This window comes from Biomphalaria glabrata, chromosome 4 (assembly GCF_947242115.1).
Source record: "Biomphalaria glabrata chromosome 4, xgBioGlab47.1, whole genome shotgun sequence".
Taxonomy (NCBI): domain Eukaryota; kingdom Metazoa; phylum Mollusca; class Gastropoda; family Planorbidae; genus Biomphalaria; species Biomphalaria glabrata.
This window is the reverse complement of record NC_074714.1, coordinates 4,019,980-4,043,555: the sequence shown is the minus strand read 5'-3', so window position 1 is coordinate 4,043,555 and position 23,576 is coordinate 4,019,980. Positions and strand designations below refer to the sequence as shown.

The following is a 23,576-nucleotide window of genomic DNA, read 5'->3' as shown; positions in this document are numbered from 1 at the left end:
TCATGCTTTCGTAGGCTAATAAGAAGATGGCCGTACAATCTTGGTCATCCATGGGATATGTTGAGACTAAAGAACACTCGGGCATCGAATCCAGTTCACGATACATAGTACATTGTCACTTACATGTCATATGTCACTGATATGTCATATGTCACTTAAATCTTGTTCGGGGATACTATACTGTGTGTGTTCGTTCACCTTTATAAGGTAAGTTTTTTTATGCTTATCATGAGCATGAAATAATTCCTGCTTTCTTTGTTCATGCAATGCACAGGTTCTAGTTTGAATCTTGAAGCCTCCATTGTTTATCAGATGCATGAAGTCTGGTGGATGAACCATGACTGGATACAATGCTAGAAATAAACAAATGTCCAGTCCTTCAACAGAAACTGTTTTGAAGTTCAGATTACCCGAACAAAAGTCTTTGAAGATTCTTTTATCCTTTTAGTGGCAGTGAGAGCCCAAATGGTCATAGATTTTTTCTTTGTCTTGAACTGGTGTAAGCTGAAATAGATAGAGCTCTCTTATCTAATGTTGGCCATACAGAGTTGTTCTTGATTTTCTGTAGCGCATCTCTTCACAGTTGATTGATTTTCTGTATCAGATCTCTTCACAGTTGATTGATTTTCTGTATCAGATCTCTTCACAGTTGATTGATTTTCTGTATCAGATCTCTTCACAGTTGACTGATTTTCTGTAGCACATCTCTTCACAGTTGATTGATTTTCTGTATCAGATCTCTTCACAGTTGATTGATTTTCTGTATCAGATCTCTTCACAGTTGATTGATTGTAACGTCATTTTAAGTTCATCTACATTCTGTTGAAAAGAAAACAAAAATGAATGAATACTTATATAATTATATTAATGCGAATAGGCCTAATCTCAGCGGTGGCAGAGTGGTTAAGCGCTTGGCTTCCGAACCTGGGAGTCTTGGGTTCGAATCTGGGTGAAGACTGGGATTTTGAATTTCGGGATTTTTTTTAAGGCGCCCTTGAGTCCACCCAACTGTAACGGTACATGAAATTAGTTGAGGAATAGTAAGGGCGGTTGTACGTTGTGCTGGTCACATGACACCCTGCTCGTTAACCTTTGGGCAAAGAAACAGATGACCTTTATATCATATGCTCTATAGATCGCAATGTTTGAAAATATAAATGTAATTTACTTTATAATATCCTTGACTAAACTAGTTCGATACTTGTTGACTGCTTCACATGATAAAATTCTTTTTTTCTAATCTTAAACTACTATACTGGGTTTTGTTTTCTTTCTTACAATTTCCTACAGACAATCTCTAGGGGCGAGGCGAACATTGTATTTAGGCCTACTTATTCAAAGATTAGCAACTTACCCGTCTTTAAAAGGATTGTTTATTTGTTACTGTTGCTTTGTAAGCTTTACACACAAGAACAGAAAATGAAATAAAATTTAACGTGTGCGTCTAAGCGAGTGTTCATATGTATGTGTGTTGAGCAAGAACCGTAACTCATAGTGTTTTTTTTTAATTGAAGCATTTTTAAATATGACGTCATTAGGGTCAATTCTATTAATAGAACTGACAGTGGTTATAATGAAATACCCATGCTTAATTTTATTTTCTACTAAAATGTCCCACACTCTTGAAACATAAAATATTTTATACTGGTGTATGTATTTTACAATAACATAAAGAAGAAACAACAATGAAGGATTTAAACTATGGCATGGAAAATTAGGCAAGAAGGTAACCATACAATAGTTAACAGTAGCTTTTCGATGTGACAGAAGTAAAAAATAAAGTTCCCCTTTCAGACCTTTCTGTCTACGAGGCAGATGAAGTTAAGGTCATCTGTTTCTTTGGCCAACGGCTAGGGAAACAGGGTGTCATATTGCCAGCACAACGACCAAACCGCCTTAACTTTCCCCGAAATTAAAAAACACCAGTCTTCGCCAAGATTTGAACACAGGACCCTCAGGTTCAGCTTGACCACTCAGCCACCATGTTACATTTGATATAAGAATAATAATGTTTCAACATGATCTCTTTGCAAATTAATAGTTTGTGATGTGGTACTCTTCAACCAGAAATATTAATTAATTTGTATGCAGTAATTTTAAGTAACACTTTTATAGCTATCTAATAAACCAGGCAGACGATGTAGATGTAATTGATAAATTAATGATTAGCCAGAAACATTGAGTTATAATTGTGTACAAGCAAGAATCTACAACTTCATCTAGTGAAACGATCCGATATCTTTTGCTCCACTTAGCTGCTTAGTAGATGTGCACGTGTAGGCTGTCATATTTAGCCAACACTAACTGGATCAGAGCGCGCTGTGCACATTTAGCCAACACTAACTGGACCAGAGCGCGCTGTGCACATTTAGCATACACTAACTGGACCAGAGCGCGCTGTGCACATTTAGCCAACACTTACTGGACCAGAGCGCGCTGTGCACATTTAGCATAAACTAACTGGATCAGAGCGCGCTGTGCACATTTAGCCAACACTTACTGGACCAGAGCGCGCTGTGCACATTTAGCATACACTAACTGGATCAGAGCGCGCTGTGCACATTTAGCATACACCAACTGGATCAGAGGGCTCTGTGCACATTTACCATACTCTAACTGGACCAGAGCGCGCTGTGCACATTTAGCATACACTAACTGGACCAGAGCGCGCTGTGCACATTTAGCATACACTAACTGGACCAGAGCGCGCTGTGCACATTTAGCCAACACTAACTGGATCAGAGCGCGCTGTGCACATTTAGCATACACTAACTGGACCAGAGCGAGCTGTGCACATTTAGCATACACTAACTGGACCAGAGCGCGCTGTGCACATTATAGTAGCATGAAGGGCTCTAAACAAATATGAATAACAGCAATTCTATAGTGCTGGCGTAATCGGTTCGACAAACTCTGACTACAAAGGAGAAGCCTTGGCACAAATACCAGCTTATCTCTACGCTAAAATCGAATCTGTGTCATTAAGGATTCTTCTAATTTTAGAACTTACTTGTACAATTACATAAGCATTCGTAACAAAAATCAAGGAAACTTACGCATCTATAGACGAATGTCTACTGGGCGCTTGTAATTGTAAGTAAAGAAATGAGTTAAGAAATCGGACAATGTACCAAATATCAAATGAACAATGACCATTATAGGAAAACGAACAGGCTTCTTAAATACCTCCCCCCCCCCTTTTTTTTTACAGATTGGAGGCGCGGTGGCTGATCGGTAAAGCGCTTGGTTACCGAACCGAGGTCCCGGGTTCGAATCCTGGAAGTTTTAATATCGGGATCTTTCGGGCGCCTCTGAGTCCACCCAGCTGTAATAGTACCTGACTGTGAAGAAACAAGTCCCTTTACGTTTAAAGTGCCTTTTAATTGTGAAGCATTTCAACAAAACATATATACACGGCAAACATTATACACAGATCACCAACTTCACTAGCTGACGTCCTCTCTTCTTGTTTACACACTCGTCACTTCCCGCAAGTCCGCTAACTCTCCGGTACCCAACACTTGACCGTGTGTCACGGTTGACCAGACACAGTAACCGTGTCACAACACTGACATTAGTTAAGGAGAAGTAAAGGCGGTTGGTCGTTGTGCTGGCCACATGACACCCTCGTTAACCGTAGGCCACAGAAACAGACGACCTTTACATCATCTGACCTATTGACCACAAGGTCTGAAAGGGGAACTTTACTTTTTTTTTTTTTTTACAGTTACCTTTACAGATTAAGACGTACAGTAAGCCAGCTATAGTAGCATGAAAACGCTCTTTACAAAAGCGATGATAATAATAATTAAGAATACCAAAGCTAATTTGATTGCTTGAGAGAAAAAAAAAAACTAATAAAGATTCGATAAAGCACAACTACTTTGGAGTGGTGTGCTAGAGAGCATCCAACTGTAATGAGCGGCGTGGGCTTCCCTATGTAAAGAGCTAATGGTGCTGGTCCTGCGTAAAGATACGGGTGGGCTGTGTGTATTGTGTAGACAAATGGTTCGGTGAGGGTGAATGCAACACCACACTGTACTAAGTACTAAGAATATGATTTTTTTGGGGGGCCCGGTCAAAAAGAAATTGGTCGATAAAAGTTGGTCGTAGGTTTCAAGATAAAATAAAACAGGAAATATCAGCAATTTAATATTGCTTCACAATGAATCCAATGCTGGGAAGAGAGACCTGCACATTGTTCTTAAATTTTAATACATTATTTTCTATTAGCCTTAAACAGGGGCGTAGCGTAGCATCATTTGTTGGCCCGGGGGAGGGGGCTTGGTCCCCGTATTTTGCGTAATTTTTAATATTTAATGCAAAAAAACACTCCTTTGGGGTCCCCCTCAAGTGGGGGCCCGGGGGGATTTTCAAATTCTCCTCATTCCTACCCCCACCCTAGATACACCACTGGCCTTAAATTTAGTTTTAAGTTAGATTTATAATTAAGATGAGAGACCATTTATCCCAATCTACAGTATAAGGCTATGTAGATATTTTTTTTAAAATTATTCTAACCCCGGACTCTATTATCACATCTTCTGAATCTTTAGAAGAGAACTTATTTAACGACAATTCTTCCGCTCTGTACTGTAGGCTATATCATGGCCTCGGTTTCAAATCCATACCGTGGCTACCCGCCTCTAGAATTAAGACTTTATAATCTTTTTTTTTAAGTCTGAAACTTGTAAATCAGTCAGTAATTAAATATTATATAGACTTACAATGTAGGAAGAAATTTTGTTTCATAGTTTGTTTTTTTCGGCACGAATCGCTCTCTACAAGGTAAAAACAATAACCATCTTACCTGTTTGATCTCTTTTCGGGTGATCAGTATTGATTCTGCCATCCGCTTCCATCGTCTAATAATTTTAGCATTTGTTTTTCTTTGTACACCAAATGCATAGACCCAGAAGCAATACACACATCACGGACACAATTATAAAAACAGACACGCCAATATAGTCCATAGCATTAACAGACCTCTTCAAACCTTATTAGAGAGAAATCGAAGTTTTTTTTTAATTATAAAGTGTGTATTAATGTGTCTGGATATTTAATACTAGGTACAGATCCTTAACACGACATGATCTTATCCCAGAAATGACAGCAATAGGCATTGCGTAAGCCAAAAGATCTGTCTTTGACTTTGATATCAACACAGACACAGGCTCTGTTTACATTTAACATAAGATTGATTATAGCATATGAAAAGTATCGGTAATTTCCGATTTAAAAAAAAGCTAAAAATAGCGTGTAAAATGGCTGACAGTAAGCTTGTTTCATTTTAAAAATGAAAACAAACGCTTGAAATATTGGACACGATTTACGACATTAATTGGGCTGATTTCTTATCTTTTTTATAACTCCTATCATAAGTTTCAAACTATGGATGGAACCTGGAACCTGCATGGACAGCATTCTTGAAAACGGCTCTATTATCCAAGAAAATTTATGGTTTATTTATATCTTTGGTAACAGTTACTAGCTAATAAGCAGCATGAAAACTCTGGTTTGACCCTTAAAAATTTTCTCAAAATATAATCATCATAAAATTAAATTTGGCCTGAAAAACTATATCCTGAACATACGTCAATGGAAATTCCCGCATATAGTCGGTAAAGAGTTAAAATAAATAAACAAATTGACGTATAGGAACATTTTGCGCACCGTCTCAGGTAGACATCATTCGCTGGACGAAATTAAAATCTTCTTTAACTAGACCCAGTATTCTAGTCTAGGCTAGTCTTTCAATGTTTCCAAGTCTGGATCTATATTCTATATCACTAAACTAGAATTTCCAATACGTAGATTTATACGTGAGCGTAACCAGGATTTTTTTTGTAGGGGGGGGGGGTTAGGGGCGGTTTTGCTACATGGGCCTTTGGGCATATGCCCGGTGGGCCGGTACCCAAATGGGCCGGCCACCTAAAGGGTCTTATGAATGTGGGTGGCGGGGGGGGGGGGTAGATGAAGGGTAAAGAAATATTCCTTTTTTTTTTTAATCTATCATTCTTGATTGATACTGACCATTGGGAAGACATAGCCCTAGACCGCACTAGTTGGAGAGAGACGGTGACCAAGAAAGCTATGGACAGCGAGAAAACAAGGGCCTCGACCCTTGAAGAAAAGCGTGCCACACGGAATAAAGGCCAGCTCCTCTACCACCAAAGCGAAAGCCACATTGACCTGCAATATATGTGGACGGGAGTGTCTCTCCAAAATAGGGCTCCACAGCCATAGGAAAAAGTGTTCGAGATGAACCATAATCCGTTCTACGACTGAAGCAGGCCAATGAAGATGAAGATTCTTTAATTATAAAGAGTGAAGTAATCGCTCTTCAAAAGTCTCAGCTACACAAAAGAATAAAAAGTAAAAAAGAGTAAAAGTTTCCTTTCAGACCTTGCGATCTATGGGGCAGATGATGTAATGGTCCTCCGTTTCTGTTAACGAGGGTGTCGTGTGGCCAGCACAACGACCAAAACGCCTTTACTTTTCCCCCAACTAGTGTCAGACACCCATTAGAGCTGGGTGGACTCGGAGGGCGCCCAATAGATCCGGAAATTGAAAAATCACAGGATTCGAATCCGGGGCCCCGGTTTGGAAGCCAAGCGCTTTACCACTCAGCCACCGCCCCTCACAAAGGAAATCCACCACAAAACATCCTTTTGATTACTCTAGGTTGCTTTTACGAAGATCAAGCCGGTTACAATGGACCTCATTCACCAATCGTAAACAAACATTTAGTCACGTGATTCTCTTTCTCTTCTATCCAAATAACGATCTAATTTTTAATACCTAATTGCTATCAAGTGACTTTTTTTTTCCTTATTTTATCAATATTATGACGTGACTAAATGTTGTTTGTTTACGATTGGTGGATGAGGTCCATTGAACATGATCTACTGCCTCCAATGTCTCTCACACGTTACTAGCGGTCCGTCCAGCACTTCTTTTTTTTTCTCCTCATTTGACCCTCGCTCTTCTTACTAAGAGAAGTGTGCTTTGTACACGCCAGGAGAATGAATTTCTGAAACTTCCATCAGCTCCCTTCCCTACTTGTTGTCTAAAACGGGGATGCGGGCACAAACATAATCATTTTTTTTTATCAGGGGGAGTCGCTAGTATAAGATTGAGAAACACTGCTTTACGTAATGGAAATGCGGCATTTCTTCGTGTTCTATTGGTTAACTTGTTCACGTGACGGCGGCTAACACATTTTGATATTTTAACATTTAGGGGAGCCAATTTAATTGAATGGCACTTATTGTAATTATTGCAACATGACCAGGGAATAATTAAAACACAGAGAAGGTGAATGTTTCTTCTAGTTGTTTCTGACATTGTTTTTATGCTTGTGTTATTAGTGTGAACTAATTGCTAGTGTTATGCATTGAAATAACGTAGCGGAAATGACGTAGCCTACATCCCTACAGAATAAGACTCTCTGGTGTAAAGAGATTATTTTATCAATCTAGGTAAATGTATGAGCATCTTTTTTTATCTTATAGTTACACTTACAGAGGTTACTTCAAAAGAGAAGACAATTACGTCCTACGCATTTCATGTGTCAATCTAGTCATGCATGTTGATCAGTGACTTCATCTCTGCTTGGTACTCCAGGCTGATTCAGGCAACCCATTCCATTCTCTAATGACACTAAGGAAAAAGGAGCATATGTACGAATTTGTTCTGACATTTGGAATAAGAAATGTGCCTCTATCTTTGTGTCTTTCTGAATATTTTATCAGGTTTTGTTTTTATATTTGTAATTTATGGTTCAGTGTTTTACGTATTATACTTTTAAGTCTTCTGTCATGAAGTGTCTCTAAGTTTATTGAATTTACTAAAGGTGTTCGTTTGTTATAAATCTCACGGCTCTATTTTGCGTTTGTTTGTTTTTTAGACGAGGAGTCCCTAACAGAAAATATGCTACAGCTTTCTATTCTATCTAGCTCTATAGAAGCTATCTTAGTTTCTCACCAGGTCAGGGTGTCCCTGGGTTCAGGTGTAATTACAAAACAATTAATAACTCGGTGAATTCGAGCACAGAAACTTTATTGCCCCTCCTAGCATCTATCACACTCTGGCCTCTGTCCTTGTCTAAAACTCCCACACTTCCGGTCATTCGCGCATCCGTTTCAACTGACATATATAAGTAAAAATAGATTATACGCACATACATACCAGAGGCGAAGTAAGGAGGGGGTGCTACCCTCAGGGGGCGCCACACACAGAGGGGCGCCTATATATGTTCATGGTAAAAGGGGAGGGGGCGCCAATTAAGTACCTCGCCCCGGGCGCACATTTTGTTCACTACGCCTATGATGCACACATTCTTCCGTGACAAGATACTTAATCTAAGATTGGCCTCACTAAGGTTAAATAGCATTTAGTTATGTGTTCCAGTATTTCTTGTACATGACAAAACCAGTAGAGTAAAAGAATAAGTAATGTTTCCCTTTCAGCCTATAGACAGAAAAAAAACCACCAATAAAACAATTAACCAATAACCTTATTAACTATTGGTAATTAGTTATTTTGTTTGATACCGAACAAAGGAAATAAGTTGTACTTGTCAGATTTGTGGTATAAGTTGAATTGATCCCTTTGTGTAGAGAATTAGGTCGTCGCTTAAAAGTTTGAAACTTAAAATACAACCTTCTATTTTCATACGCTCTTCATTGGAAGTATTCACACTCGCCAAGAGTGGGAGAACTAACTCTCAAATAAACTCTGCACTCTATCCAGAAGAAATGAAGAAATTAATTGTAAATAAAATAAATGAGAAATGGACGAGCTCTCATCCAAATCACAAGAAAGATGACGCTTACTATAAGCTATCCCGACAAGACCAACGTCTAATCTTTCGACTCAGGACCGGACACAACAGAATGCGACAACACATGTACCGGAAGCTCAAATTGGAACCAGTGAAATCTGCCCATGTAGAGTATCACCAGAAAATGCCGACCACGTCCTCCAAAACTGTTCTCTCTACCAAGAGGCCCGTATAAGACATTGGCCCCAAATCACCCCAATAGAAAGAAAACTATATGGAGAGCTCCATGATTTGGAAACCACTGCGCAGTTCATCTCATGTATTGGTCTAGTCATATGAACACTCCAACATAACAATGAGACCGATGAAGAAGAAGAAGAAATTGGAAGTATTGGCTTGATCTGTCCATTTTGAATTTAAGTTTTACATTTGTATGCATTTAAAAAGCAATCACGGTAACTTTCATACAGCTAGCCTCTTCTTTCTACTCCCCCAACCTCTTTCCAAGCTGGTCAAGACAAATGATAGGACCATAGGGCATTGACTTAATCATCTTCTTTTTTTTTTGAAGTAACGTCTGTATTTTATAAGATAAGATAACTAAAAGCACGAAATTTGAGCTAAACTAAAACAATTGGTAAAAATATTTCTAATTGTACAGATTTATTTGTGTTGGTTTAGACCTATTACAAATTTAATTACATGACTGATCCAAACTAATAGATACAATTACACTTCATATAGGCCTAAGCTTTGTTTTTAAAAAAAAAAATGTATAATTTTTTATATTTTTCTTGTCTGACGAGTATTTAGTTGGTATTGAATTTCCTATAATTTGTTAAAGATGTTTCCTGCGTTGTCTACCTGTCTTAGTGTTATCGTGAGGGTTGGCGATGGGGGGGGGGGTCATTCTTTGGTTTTAAATATTCTCCCGCACCCCCGCCCCTCTTATTTTATTGGAAACGTGTGGTTTTTAGGGCTGGTTGTTGCTTTTTTTTTTTTTCAAAACTTATACTAACTCACTCCTTCTGTCTGTCTGGTACAATTGTTGTTCACATTATTCCTGCCCATTCCCAGTCACGTATCAAGGTGAGATTTTAAACAGTTATTCATTGTTTCTAACAATGTATGAAATAATAATTTTAAAAAAAATCATGAAAGTAATTTAATCACGTATTGTTAATAAGTTTATCTACATAAATTTATACATGTAATTTTATTTAATTAATTATTTTAGTTTTTGATATTGATTAGGAGAAGTAAATCTTACAGTGTTGAGATTTATGTCTGTAAATGTGGAGTTATTCTCCTTAGATATGCTTTGTTTTTTGTTGTTTTTTTTACTTTGCTTGTTTTTTTGTTTTTTTTTTTGTTGTTGTTGTTTTTTTTACGGTAGTCATAATCTACTTAGAGTTATCAAAACACTAAGAGAAATAAGCAAGTTGTCTTTCTTTAAATTTCAAAGCATAAATTCTATATACTAAAATAAAATATATTATCAAGGATCCCATAACTCAAATTGCTTAGCGTCTTACCCAGTTTGAATCCGGTCCTACGTCCAGACAGTAATCATTGTCAGCCTTTAAGATAGAGCATACGTATATTTTCAAAATGTTTTGACATTATGCTTATCCCTACCCAGACTGGGCCTCTTCGAAATCAGTTTCGCATAGGGCCACGCTATTGCTAAGGCCGGCCCTGCGTGCGCTTTACAGATTCACAAAGTGTAATCTGAACTCTTGGTTAGCGAACGATACCGGATGAGTACCCTGTTTCCAGATTCGGTAATTAGATAATTAAAGAGCAAATGCTGGAGAATTATGGTGACTTCATTATTTATCATTTGCGCAGCATTTTAATTGGTTGTACGAGAGAATGCTATTTTACATAAAGCGGGCAAACACATCCCGCACTTCGAAATGTATGTTGTAATTTTTATTTTTAAAATACATTTTGTTTTGTTTTGTATTTGGGTGGGGAAATAGATCCGGGTTACTTCTAGATGTGTTTAGATTTATTTTAAGAGGTCTGGGGTGTCAGCATTTTCTGTGCGTATCGTGCGTGGGCTGAAATCTACTAGCACATGTTGGGACTGACTCTCCTCAGGGTTATATCGCACTTTCCAGAGCACCAGACGGAAGTAACGTTAAGTCACGAGAGAACAGATTTACTTGAGATGTTGCTTTTTAAAGTTTTACAGCCTAATATGTTGAAATGTGATGCTAATGTGATTTTGGTAAGTTTGAAAACGTGTAATGTGATATGTAGGCCTATTCAATGGATTATTATAAAATATATTTTCCGTTTATTAACTAACTCATTAAATAGAATACTGATTCAAATGTTTTTTAAAAAGATTTTGATACGAACTTCGTTTGAGTTCTTTATAAGTTTAAAAAAATAACAAACCATTTCTATAGCACGCAGTTTTGGCATATTCTCATTATAGAGGCCTACACTTGACAGTCTAAATAAGACTACATAGAGCCCAGATCTATATGTATATATATATATATATATTGTGTGGCATTTTACGTCTCGAGAGACGATCTTTTCCCTTTGCAACTTCTTGTGTGACTAAAGAGGCCAATCCTTGATACACAGCTGCGATCGCAGGTTGGGCATATAAAATCACCAGGCGCCTTAGCATTTTCATCCTTCTTTCTGCTTCTGTAGTGTATGACATCTGCAATCCGAGACCCTTCCTTTATGCTCTCTCTCCATGTAGATCTATCGAGTGCTCCTTTTTCCCAGCTGCTATTGTCGATTTTGAAGAGCTTCATGTCGCGTTTGCATACATCCGTATAACGTAAAAATGGGCGACCATCAGCTCTCCTGCCTTCCATTAGATCGCCATACAGAATGTCTTGTGGAAGTCGACTTATTGGCATTCTACGAACGTGGCCAAGCCAGCCAAGGCGTCTGCTGCTGATAACAGAGCGAATGTCCTGGCATCCTGCTCTTCGTAGAACTTCCTCATTGGTTATCTTATCTTGCCACCTTATTTTAAAGATCCGCCTTAGGCATCGGATGACATTCCGATTTTTTTTCCTGCCATGAGTAAGTTGACCAAGTTTCACTTCCGTATAGCAAGGTGCTCAACACACACGCACACATATCTAATATATAAAGTAGAAAGTAAGGCGTATGTATGTATGTATGTAGTATGTATGTATGTATGTATGTATGTATGTATGTATGTATGTATGTATGTATGTACTTAGCTACGAAATGATGAATGAAACACGGCTAATGTATCTAGGTCAACACATTATACCTAGGTCGAAACAATCTCACATCACAGTGTTTATAGTCTTTTACTATACTAGGCTCAAAGTTTTTATTTATTGACTAGACTACTCTGGCATTCGAATTGTTTAGATTCTAAATCTAGAGCTACATAAAATTAAACTAACAATGTCATATAAACAATTACATTCACGCGTTCGATTTGATTATAAAATACTAGATGAATTGATTTATTTTTTAAATTATCATCTCTTTGTTCACGTCATTATTGAGTATTCAAACGGAATAAATGCATGCTATTTGTAGAAAGAAAAACCCGAGCGAAGCCGGGTAAAATTAAAGCTAGTACATATATAAATATATATATATTATAACATTAGCCTAGGTAGGCCTAATTTGAAGATTAAACGTGTTAAATCATATGAGTTCTAGTGTAGATATAGACTAGTAGACTCTATATCAACATTCTTTATCTATTTCAGAAACATATGATGTCTATTCAAGTTTTGTGATAGCTACAACATTTCTGTTCATCGGGCATTTCTCTGTATTAGTTCGGATTCGGAATTTTAATTCTCTGCTGTGTTTTGTTACTTTAAAACTTCAACTTTCTATAATATATTTTGTAAAATTCAGTTAAACGTTTTTCTCTGTAGGTTGGATCATAAGCATTGCCAAAAATGACGTCAGACAATGAAACTGAGATTTACTGGTTAGGAATAGAGAAAGAAATTAGAATTTTCTTTGGAGAGTATTACCGAATACATGCTTATATTTCAACAGTCCTGAGTGTGTTTGGGATTATTGGTAATGTTCTAAACGTGTTCATTTTGACAAGGAAAAAAATGATCTCAACAACGAATATTTTACTGACCGCCCTGGCAGTGTCTGACGGTCTGAAGTCATTAGTTCATATTCCATTTATTATATTAAACTATGATTTATTTGTCAAGACGCCTCATCCTTTTAGTATTTCTAGCTATTCAAAGTTCTATTCTACTGTAGTCGTTATTTTCCATAGTGCATCTATTTGGCTGACTGTTTCGTTGGCGATTTTTAGATACATCGCCGTCAGGTTTCCATTAAGAGCTACCACCTTGTGTAGCCAAAAAAGAGCTAAACTGACTATCTTTGTTGTTTGTCTTTTGATTACTGTTGTTCGTATTCCTAATTTTCTGGATTATACATATGTCTATCCTGTTTATAATAATGTGTCCCACTGGGATATACGTGACAGAGTGGAAGAATACGATTTTAATCAAAGGTTTACCATCTGGTTTTCAGCCCTGTTTGTCAGACTTCTTCCATGTTTATTGCTTTTAGTTTTAAGTATTTTACTAATCCAAGAGCTTCGAAGAGCATCGGAAAGTAGGTCAAATTTAAGTGGTCAAGGCACCATCCAAAAACAAATGAAGACCAACAGGACCACTGGAATGTTGCTGGTCGTGGTGGTACTATTTATTGTGATTGAGTTGCCGCATGGAATTCTTCTGCTACTTGTTGCGATCCACAGCAACTTTTTTGACTCCGTATATTTTCCGTTAGGAGCTTTGATCAACGACATCACTTTGCTGAACAATGGAATTAACTTTGTCATCTACTGCACAATGAGCCAAAAATTTAGAGATACTTTCATGGAAATGTTCTCCTGTTGCGATTGGAAGTCTAAATGCCTACACAATACTACGTAACATTTGAACGGTTTTTAAAAGAGGCTTGCAGTGCTGGGTTTACTTATAAGAAAGATAAGGTATAACTTAGGGTCCCACTTGGTTGCCCTCCCTCCACCTCCCCCCCCCCCCCCAAAAAAAATGTTCCAGGAATCCAGTGAAATTTTCAAGCATTTTGAAGAGATGGAGCTAAGGAAAAAAAAAACGTCGTATTGATTATTAATGGACCCATATCTACTACTCGTTACTACGTCATACAGACCCGTGACATGGCATCGAGGTATTGGTCTCCACAGCCCACAGATTGGGAAGTTGTAAGTCAGTGCTCAGGCCATTTATGACGAATAGTCTCAGTGGCATGTGCTCTGGTTTGTCGCTCGATGGTCACGGATTTTAACCCTGCCCGCCACGACGCCACTGATTGGGACTCCTCCCTAGGGGGTTGCAAAGCGCGCAGTGTAGTGCACCAAGGGGGAATTACAAGAGAGCGAGTACTGTTTTTTTTTTTTCCACCTGAGATTTCGTTGATTGGCCCTCAGAAACCGAAATTATTGAAGTGTAGGTAATTATCTTTAAGAACGTTGAAAACATGTACAACAAACAAAATGTACAAAAGCCATTCGCGGGAAATAAAGCAATTTGTTTATTGCAGCTCTACAATCTGTCACATATTGTTCGTGTACTGTGTGTGAATATTAGGATGCATACAAAAAAAACTAACCTAGTAAGTAATAAGTTGATTTTATAATAGTTTTATAATAACAGAATAAGCAATAATGTGTCTCCTATATTTTAATCCACAATTCTGCATGTAATTAAAGCTAAAATTCATTGTTTATTATTTCACTAATATTTTTAGTGTAAATGGGTATCGTCGGTTGGCCAACTTTCTTTCTGGCTTTAAAGATCATTAATATTCGGAAAGGTCTCTGCAAGGGGACATTACTTTGACGTTGGAAAGATGAAAGGGGTAAAATGAATTCCATGCTTCCTTCCCTTTTTATTTATTTTCTCTTTCTGTTAGTTAAAAAAAAATATATTATCATTCATGTAAATATGTTTAAATGTGTTATTAATTACTTATTATTGACTGACTTTTATGCTGATGGTCGTAGATACTTAGACAATGGTCGTATTAAAACGTTATTTTAAGGTGAACTAATATTTTTTATTGTTGTTTGTTTGTTATTTAATTTATAAGTCGAATGACCAATGCATGCCTTTGACCAATGAATGCCTGAGACGGTTTGGAGAGGTCACAAGAAGGTCGCGAGACACACGCTAGAGACCCAAAAGACAGCACTTGCCGAAGACAGGCGCCGACGACGAAAAGAGAACTTAAATAGATCTCCGATGGACAACGGCTTTGTCTGCATTAGATGTGACAAAATATGCAGGTCGCAAGAAGGTCTGCGTGGTCACGTAAAATACTGCACGTATCCTTTATCTTCAGAATCGATGATAATGTATGAAAGTAAATGTAGTTGAATTGGTTTCTTGTAACTAAAAGCGAAATCGCGTTTAGTCAAACAGTATGGATAGTAAAATATTGATCTAATGTATTCGCTTTATATAAGTATATTCACAAATCTTATATCAACTCTGTCTGTCTGTCTATTTGCCTATATGTATGGTAAAAATGTCTGTCTATTTGCCTATATGTATGGTAAAAATGTCTGTCTATTTGCCTATATGTATGGTAAAAATGTCTGTCTATTTGCCTATATTTATGGTAAAAATGTTTGTCTATTTGCCTATATGTATGGTAAAAATGTCTGTCTATTTGCCTATATGTATGGTAAAAAGAGGTACACATTATTACTCCCACACGCAATCTCCCATTTAGCTGACATTTTGCACTATCACTTATTATGCCTGACAACACAAGAATTAATTTTTAAAAAATTAACCAAATAGTCTATTGGTAATTAATTAATTTGTTTTGGTATCTTGAACAAGGGAAAGAAATCGTACATGACTAATGTTGCGGTATAAGGACTCGAGTCCTGAGTGAACGTTTGTTTATGCAATTAAAAAACGACCACGTAAACATTCACAAGATATCCCCTTCTTCCACCTTACAGTTACACAGCTGGTCTAAACAACTGATAGGATCATAGCGCATTGAAAAGAGCTAAAAGCGAAACAAAAACAATTGATTAAAACTATTTCTAATCACACAGACTTATATGTCAATCAAATATACAATTGCATGACTGGATCCAACTAATTAAAACAATTACACTTAATATAAGCTTATATATATATATATATATATATGTATATATATATATATATGCAGGGCTTTTTTGTGACGGTAGACGGTACGTACCGGTACAGAGTACCGGCACCTTTTTGAAAAAAATGTTCACACATTTCAGGACCTTGTAGGCTGCTATCACGTGTTGTTACAGACATATTCAGATGTCTATCCAATATATGACAAATATTATCCGTTACTCCTTCGTCATCAAATTTTCATGAAACCTTGCAGTGCGTAAAAGCGTAGCGCCTATATTTCTATGTCCAATAACCAACAGCCGTGTCGTGTGGCCAGAACAATGACCAACAATGTCAGATACCCCTTTTTTATGAGTAGTGATGACGTGTCCTATGAAGCAGAGAGTTCCAAACTCCAGAGATTTTCTCAATGTTTTTAAAAGTATTTCGGTTGGGTGGGGGAGAAGCTGGCATCATTCGCTTACCGCACCGGGTGAAAGCAACTGTGACGACGCCACTGATTGGGACTCTTCCTCCGGGCGCGCAAAGCGCGCAGTGCCAGGCATCACGGGGGAACTACAAAAGAGCTAGAACTTTCTTTTTTCCACCCGAGATTTCGTTGACTGACCCTCACAAACCGAAACTATTGAAGTGCGGTGGTTAAGAGATCTGGTCCGTTGGAAGAAATGAAAAGATAAGGTGAGTTTGTTTCGCTTTAAAATCCAGAAGTTATTTTTCATCTATTTTGAAGAGAAAGTAATGTATATCTAACCAACTATATTTGGAAAGCTTAATGTGTTTTAATACTTTAAATACACTGTTACCGGTATTCTAGATTCTTCTGTTAATTAGTGATATGATTAATTAAAGTAATCTTGATTCTAATACGGAAATAAAAAAAAAACACATGAATAGTAGGCTTACCAGATACATGCATTTCAAAGGAGGACAAAAAGGAGGTAAAGTCCTTATAAAGGAGGACAAAAAGGAGGACAAGCCCTTATAAAGGAGGACAAAAAGAGGAAAATCCCTTATAAAGGAAAAACATGTCCTTGTAAAGAAGGACATTCCCTATTAAATGATGACAAAAAGAGGACAAGCCCTTATAAAGGAGGAAAAAAAGGAGGACATGGCCTTATAGTGGCGGACAAAAAGGACGAGAGTAACTTATAAAGTAGGACAAGAGAAAACTTTAAAAAACTAGGAATATCATGTGTTTGATGAAATGGAGATTCTCGTGATAACTAAACAATGTTAAAGACATTTCACTGTTACCAACTAAAAAATGCATTGCAGTCTCCTTTGTTACCGCTAGGTACTGGCCCATTGGTTTTCAACTAAGCTTAGTCCTAAGGTGAAAGTCTAATGCTTCATGGATGAATTATTTTGTTCTACAAACAGAAGCGCGCAGAAAAATGGCTCTGCAGATCAAAAATGTGCATCAAAATTATCATATAAACAAGATTACAAAGAGAGTTTGTGTTACACAAACTCAGAGGCGGCCCCCGTCGAAGTCGGATCCCTGTCGGATCTGCATATTAGCAAATAATATTCAAGAGGTGATTTAATTTTGATGTAAAATGTTTTACACGTTTCGGATGTTCCTTAAGAGTTGAAGATAATTACTTTCTAGTCCAAACCTCCCGCAGGACGACGGGGGATGGGAGCGGGCAGGGTTTGAACCCTGGGCCATCCATAAATCTGAACGACAGTCCAGCGCGCAAACCGCACGACCAGGCAGCCATCCGATGGTCAAAAGTAATAATTCATTTGCCGTAAATGTAAATTTAAATTTAATAAAAAATAGTAGATTAGTTTTAGTATATTAAAACATTACAATATTGATCAAAACGTTTGGAAATGAAAATCTACACTTTTTTTTACACTTTAAGTTTAGAAATTGAAATTCTACATCTTAATCTAGTCTATTTTAGTCTAAACTAGATCTAGATCTAGACTCTAAAATAATTTTAATTAGAATATAAATCCAGATCTAGATATACTGTAATAAAAATCTAGATCTAGTTTAAAAAATCTAGATTAGATCTAAATCAAGATATCATTCCTTTTTTAAACGCGAGTCACATAACGAGGTTTAATAAACATTACTATGACGAGTTCTTTTTTCATTTCGTTTGAAGAATTTATTCCATATAACGTCAGAGGGAAAAAAAACACTACGTCACACGGCCTAGCTAGACTAAAAATCGTCTTCATCTATAAGAGCCATTTATCGAGTGTTCATAGACTTTGGTGCACCGAGTGCGTTCTTTAAGCATTTCATTTAAAGAATTCATTCCATATGACGTCAAAGGAAAAAAAACACTACGTCACACGGCCTAGCTAGAATAAAAATCGCATTCATCATTACGAGCCTTTTATCGAGTGTTCATAGACATTGGTGCACCGAGTGCGTTCTTTTAGCATTTCTTTTAAAGAATTCATTCCATATGACGTCAAAGGAAAATAAACACTACGTCACAAGGCCTAGCTAGACTAAAAATCACCTTCATCAACACGAGCCATTTCTCGAGTGTTCATAGACATTGGTGCACCGAGTGCGTTCTTTTAGCATTACATTTAAAGAATTCATTCCATGTGACGTCAATGGAAAAAAAAACACTACGTCACACGGCTTAGTTAGACTAAAATATGTTTTCATTAATACAAGCAATTTTTTCGAGGGTTAATAGACATTGGTGCACCGAGTGCGTTCTTTTAACATTACATTGAAAGAGTCCATTCATATGACGTCAAAGAGAAAAATCCATTACCTCACAATAGGCTAGTACCGGTACCATAAAAAAAATGTCTTTATTTACACGAGATATTTAACGAGGGTTCATAGACATTGGTGCACTGAGTTCTAATAGAATTTATTTAAAAAGGATCAAAGCCGCATTGTTTTTGCGTTTTGTCTGTCAGTCGGTCTGTCCGTCATCTTGATAAAAAAAAAAACTAAAAGTTATTAAAAATTGATTAACCTTTATTTTACGTTTCAAAACATCGCAATAATTTTTAGGTATGAACACAATTGAAAAGTTTATATAATAGATTGTTCCGGATGTTTGTATAAATAGTAAAAGAAAAAGAGAATTTCAGATAAATGTAATACCGTTAATTAAATTTTTTGGATGGTCTCGTATAAAAATTAGATGTACTACAGCCACGTGGAGAGATTTTCATACCTTACTTTGGTGTTTGGATTCTGTTTTCCTTAAAAATCGGAACATAATATTAACGATAATTAGATTTTTTAATGTTTTAGGTAGAAAGTTAAATGTACTGTAAGAGAGTAGTGAGTTAAAATATTTTTCATAAAAATCCGTAAAAACATTATTTCGTAAATGAGAAGATTATTTGTTTATTAATTAGAAGAGGGAGTTCAAACAATTATTTGGCGTTAGTAGATTTTTAAATAAATTCGGAAATTTCTGGCGACGATTTGTAAGAAACAAAATCCGGAACTTTCTTTATCGATTACAAAACTTCTATGTTATGTTTTACAAGAAAATTAAATGTCTAAAAAGTAATTTTCTGTAATCAATTCTAGTAAATTACTTTTTTTTTAACGCCTTATGCGATTTCAAACAATCATTAGGCATAATTCATGTTTTATAAAACAATATCCGGAACATTTTTACACTTAATGAAATATAAGTCAGTATAGAGATTTTGATTTAGCATTAATATGCTATTTACATAAAAAACGGAACAACATATTATTGATAATGTGTTTTTGCAACGTTTAAGCATGGAAATTGAATGTAATATAAATTAGAAGAGCAAACAAACATTTGTTGGGGTTGATTAGTTTTGCACAAAAAAATCCGGAACAATTAATTTTTAGATACTTAAAACTATTGAGATGTTACGGGAGGAACATTAAAGTGTAAATCAGATTTTCAATAGCTTTTAGAGCTCTAGTTTTTTTAATATAATCGTGACGGACAGACTGACCAACAGACAAAACGCACAAAAATAATCTTCTTTTATTCGGATGGGGGCACTAAACAAAAAATAAATAAAATCTGATTTTTTTAAAAAGTTTAAGGAATTGGTTTAGCACTAGATCATGTAGCGACGTTACGCTACTGCACGAAAATCGCTGTATAAAAAGTCCATTAAAAAAAATGTGCGTGATATTTACATACAAAATGCATTATTAGCCTTTATAAACAAACAAATGTTTTATTTTAATTTTAGCAGCTAGTTGACCAGAAAAAACATCTTTAACTATTATTTATATTTGTTGTAAACATTACCTGTACATTTTAAAAATATATTTGACTTAGTGATGCTGAAAATACACAAAAATCGTTCATCTTTGTTAGCATATTGTAACATTGCCTCCCTTACATTTACGTAATTGTTTTAGAATTGGTGTATTTTTATGAAAAAATCGCTTGCATAATTAATTTTATAAATTAAACGGTTTGCTTTTAGAAAACCAAAAGTAGCCGTTGCACCTAAACTTTTCAAGCCGCATTTAATGATGAAATAATATTTTTCATATCTCTTCACAACGGCCAACCGCCTTTACTTTCCCCAACTAAAGTCACATACCCCAGTCTTCATCGAGATTCGAACCCAGGACCCCCAGGTTCGGATGCCAAGCGCTTGAACACTCCGCCACCGCGTCCCCCAAAATGATCCTATACCTTATAAAAATACAAACATATTTAATCAGCTCTTTCTTTATTTTGAACACCGGATACACCAAAAATATTGCTATTTATAGTTTTACCGCCATGTGTACAAATCTTTAATAAGCAGACAAAAAAAAAAACAGTTTCTCAACCTCTGGCAACAAAAAAAAAATAAAAATAATAAAACAGTAAATTTGGTGGTCTTTCTATTGACAGCTAGTGGGTCTGGAGTTCGCAGCTGTTTTCTTACATTCTTTACAGCAGAAACACATTTTCCTAAAATGTACAGCTCATTATTTATCTTATTTAAAAAGGCAGGTCGAAAAAAGTAAAATAAAGTGGTGGCAAGGGCCGATCCTGAAGTGTGACTGACAATCGTGCACATGTAGAGTAAATATATCTTTACAAGGTTTATTTGTCGTAATATCATCTTCCTGTTAAGCGAGACCTCTTGCAATAGGTCTGTTTTGGTCAGAATAAGACGTCAACAGAATGATGGTAAAACGCACTAAAATATCTAGTTTTCAAGAACCTTTTGAATAATGATTAACTTGGAAAATATTCTAATATGAATTTACAGGCTCTTACTACATTGCAAATACAACCGATTTGTTCCTTGAAAAAATAAGATACCCCATATATTTAGATTAAGGCTTTGACGGTCGACGCCGAAGTAGAAATCTTTAAAAAATAATATCAATATTATTAATAATAACAATAAAATCTCAGATTGAATAAAGGTTGGTGGATGGCGACTAGGAAAAAAATATTTGGGCTCTGAACTTATCTCAATTGATACTCTTACACTTATAAATTTCTTATGAATTGTACATTTTCCAAAACAAAGTCTTACTTAAAATAATTACGATAAATTCATATGCAATGACATAAACCTTGCCGTCATATTTGACTATTCTGTTTTAAAACGTCATGTTTTCGTCGGAAACGGGAGGGAGTGGTAGTGTAAAAACGATTAATCATGAAAACGTCCTGTCTTTATAATTATTGCTAATGATTGCATTTGGCATTTGAGAATAGATAGTGGGCGCGACTCGGTATAAGAATTTAATTTATAGCATATATAACTTATGTTAGTGACAGATTTTGTTTAACTTGACTAAAATTTAAAAAAAAAGTATTGGTCTGTCCGATTGGGGGGAGGGGGGCTATCGCCCCTCCCAGCTGGTACAATTCTCTCTCATTTTATATTTACTAATTATTTAATTTGAGATTAGAGTGTGGTGTGACACAATATATAAATCGGTTCAAATATCAATAAGTAGTTTATATTATAAAGATATTCAACTAATTTGTTCAAACACTATGATTTCTGCTTAAAAATACTAAAGAGATGGAGTGGGTAGAGCTGTAGAAGCAATCGCCATCCTCCCCCAACCCCACCGAATCGGCCAAGATACCAGATACCCGTTATAATAATAATAATATAATTTAAACACTATAAACAGTGACTTATCAAGAGTAGCAAGGCTACCATACCTCCTAGAAGCTTACGTAATATATATTTGAATTAGTAGTTGGAACCTTCGCCAGTAAGCAATACATATATATTTTTTGCTCTGTGGATGCTGGTGCCTAGAATGGATATAAAACTATATACTGACCTCTGTCCTTCGTTTGGGCTTCGATCTCAACTTTCACCTCATCTGTCAAGTGGGTGTACTGAGGCTTGCCATGTCTGGTGATATAGCAAATGTAGACTCCTAGTCCCGACAAGATAAGAACACAGAACACGGCCGCCGCGATGACAATGCTGAGACCCACATAACTCATTTTTTTAGCCAAATTTTATATTTCACTTGAGAAAAGTTTATAAATAACTTTTACAGGCTTTATCTTAAATGCAGCTTATTGTGCATACGCCTAGATGCAAATAATTTAACTTGCTTCACGTTTTAATGTTTAGTTGTATTTTATTAATTAAGCCTACTGACGTTCTTTCGGAGAAGAAGATAATGATTTTCTAATGCAAGACTGTAAAACAGTGATATATACATAACATTATATAGGTAACTCAACCTTACAGTGTGACTAAAATTAGGCAAACATTTCATCGGAAATAATGTCTTTCAATGCTCAATGTTTGTCGTGGGAAATTTCCATTTATTTAAAAATAAAAACTTATCCTGATGAAGACTGAACGTCAGCTATGTTTTAAATGAATATAGGTCTTTGTCAAAAAAAAATATTTCTTTTTATTAGCCCCAAAATCATTGACAATAAGAAAATCTCCATTTTTAAAGCTTATATTTACTGTTTAAGATTTATTTTAGGTTATTGCCAATCTTAAACATGTACACTGGAAGGATGCCAGGTTACTTCAGCCCAGAAAATAGTTCTGTTTTTTTTAAATAAACACTATTGTGACAATTTAACGAAGTGCTTTACCCCACATATTTTTCACTGAACAACAAACAGCAGAAATGTATACAAACAAATATCATGACGCGTAGGACGTGATCATCTTCTTTTTTTGAAGTAACGTCTGTATTATTTAAAATAAGATAAGAAGATCATTGCAAACTTTAGAGCCTGCTAAAGACAGACTAATAATCTAATAGATAATTATAATAAATATTTTTGGAAACTCAATTATGGGAAATTCCTATGTTCAAATTGATAGAAGAAAAATATCGAAAATTCCCGGTTCTATTTTTAGTTGCTCTCACCTAGTCCTCCCTTCGCGACCCACCCCATCTTTTATACCTTTAAAAAAAAGCTTATATAAAGCGTAGTTGTGTCAATTAATTTGTATCAGCTTTGTAATAGATCTTGACCAACAATAGAAAAAAAATGTTTGGGAATAGAAATATTTTTTACCTATTGTTTTCTTTGGAGCAAATTTCATGCTTTTGGCTGTCTCAATACGCTATGAACCTATCACTTGTATGGACCAGTTGGAAATGTGGGCAGGGGGAAGGGGGGAAAGAAGAGAAAGAACGGGGTATCTAGTTGATCGCTTTTCAAATGTACTTAAAAAAAAAA

The 23,576-nt window shown here is 36.0% G+C and overlaps 1 protein-coding gene and 1 long non-coding RNA gene across 3 annotated transcripts; one reads left to right on the top strand and one right to left on the bottom strand.

Annotated features, from left to right (window-relative positions):
- Positions 1–590: 590 nt before the first annotated feature.
- LOC129925897 (uncharacterized) lies at positions 591–22,571 on the bottom strand. Of its 2 annotated transcripts, none has more exons than XR_008777670.1 (2): positions 22,196–22,571; positions 591–819 (listed from the first exon to the last, which is right to left on the bottom strand). It is a non-coding gene; the product is annotated as an uncharacterized LOC129925897 (long non-coding RNA). The 2 variants fall into 2 exon arrangements; XR_008777671.1 differs by lacking the exon at positions 22,196–22,571 and adding an exon at positions 4,811–5,394.
- Positions 12,498–13,764, top strand: LOC106070118 (sex peptide receptor-like). The gene has a single exon (XM_013229957.2). The coding sequence runs from the start codon at positions 12,715–12,717 to the stop codon at positions 13,723–13,725; it is 1,011 nt and encodes a 336-aa protein (XP_013085411.2). The 5' UTR covers positions 12,498–12,714; the 3' UTR covers positions 13,726–13,764.
- Positions 22,572–23,576: the final 1,005 nt, after the last annotated feature.

What these genes read in the sequence shown, in the direction of transcription:
- LOC106070118 (XM_013229957.2), top strand. Translation starts at nt 12,715, where the DNA reads ATGACGTCAGACAATGAAACTGAGATTTACTGGTTAGGAATAGAGAAA.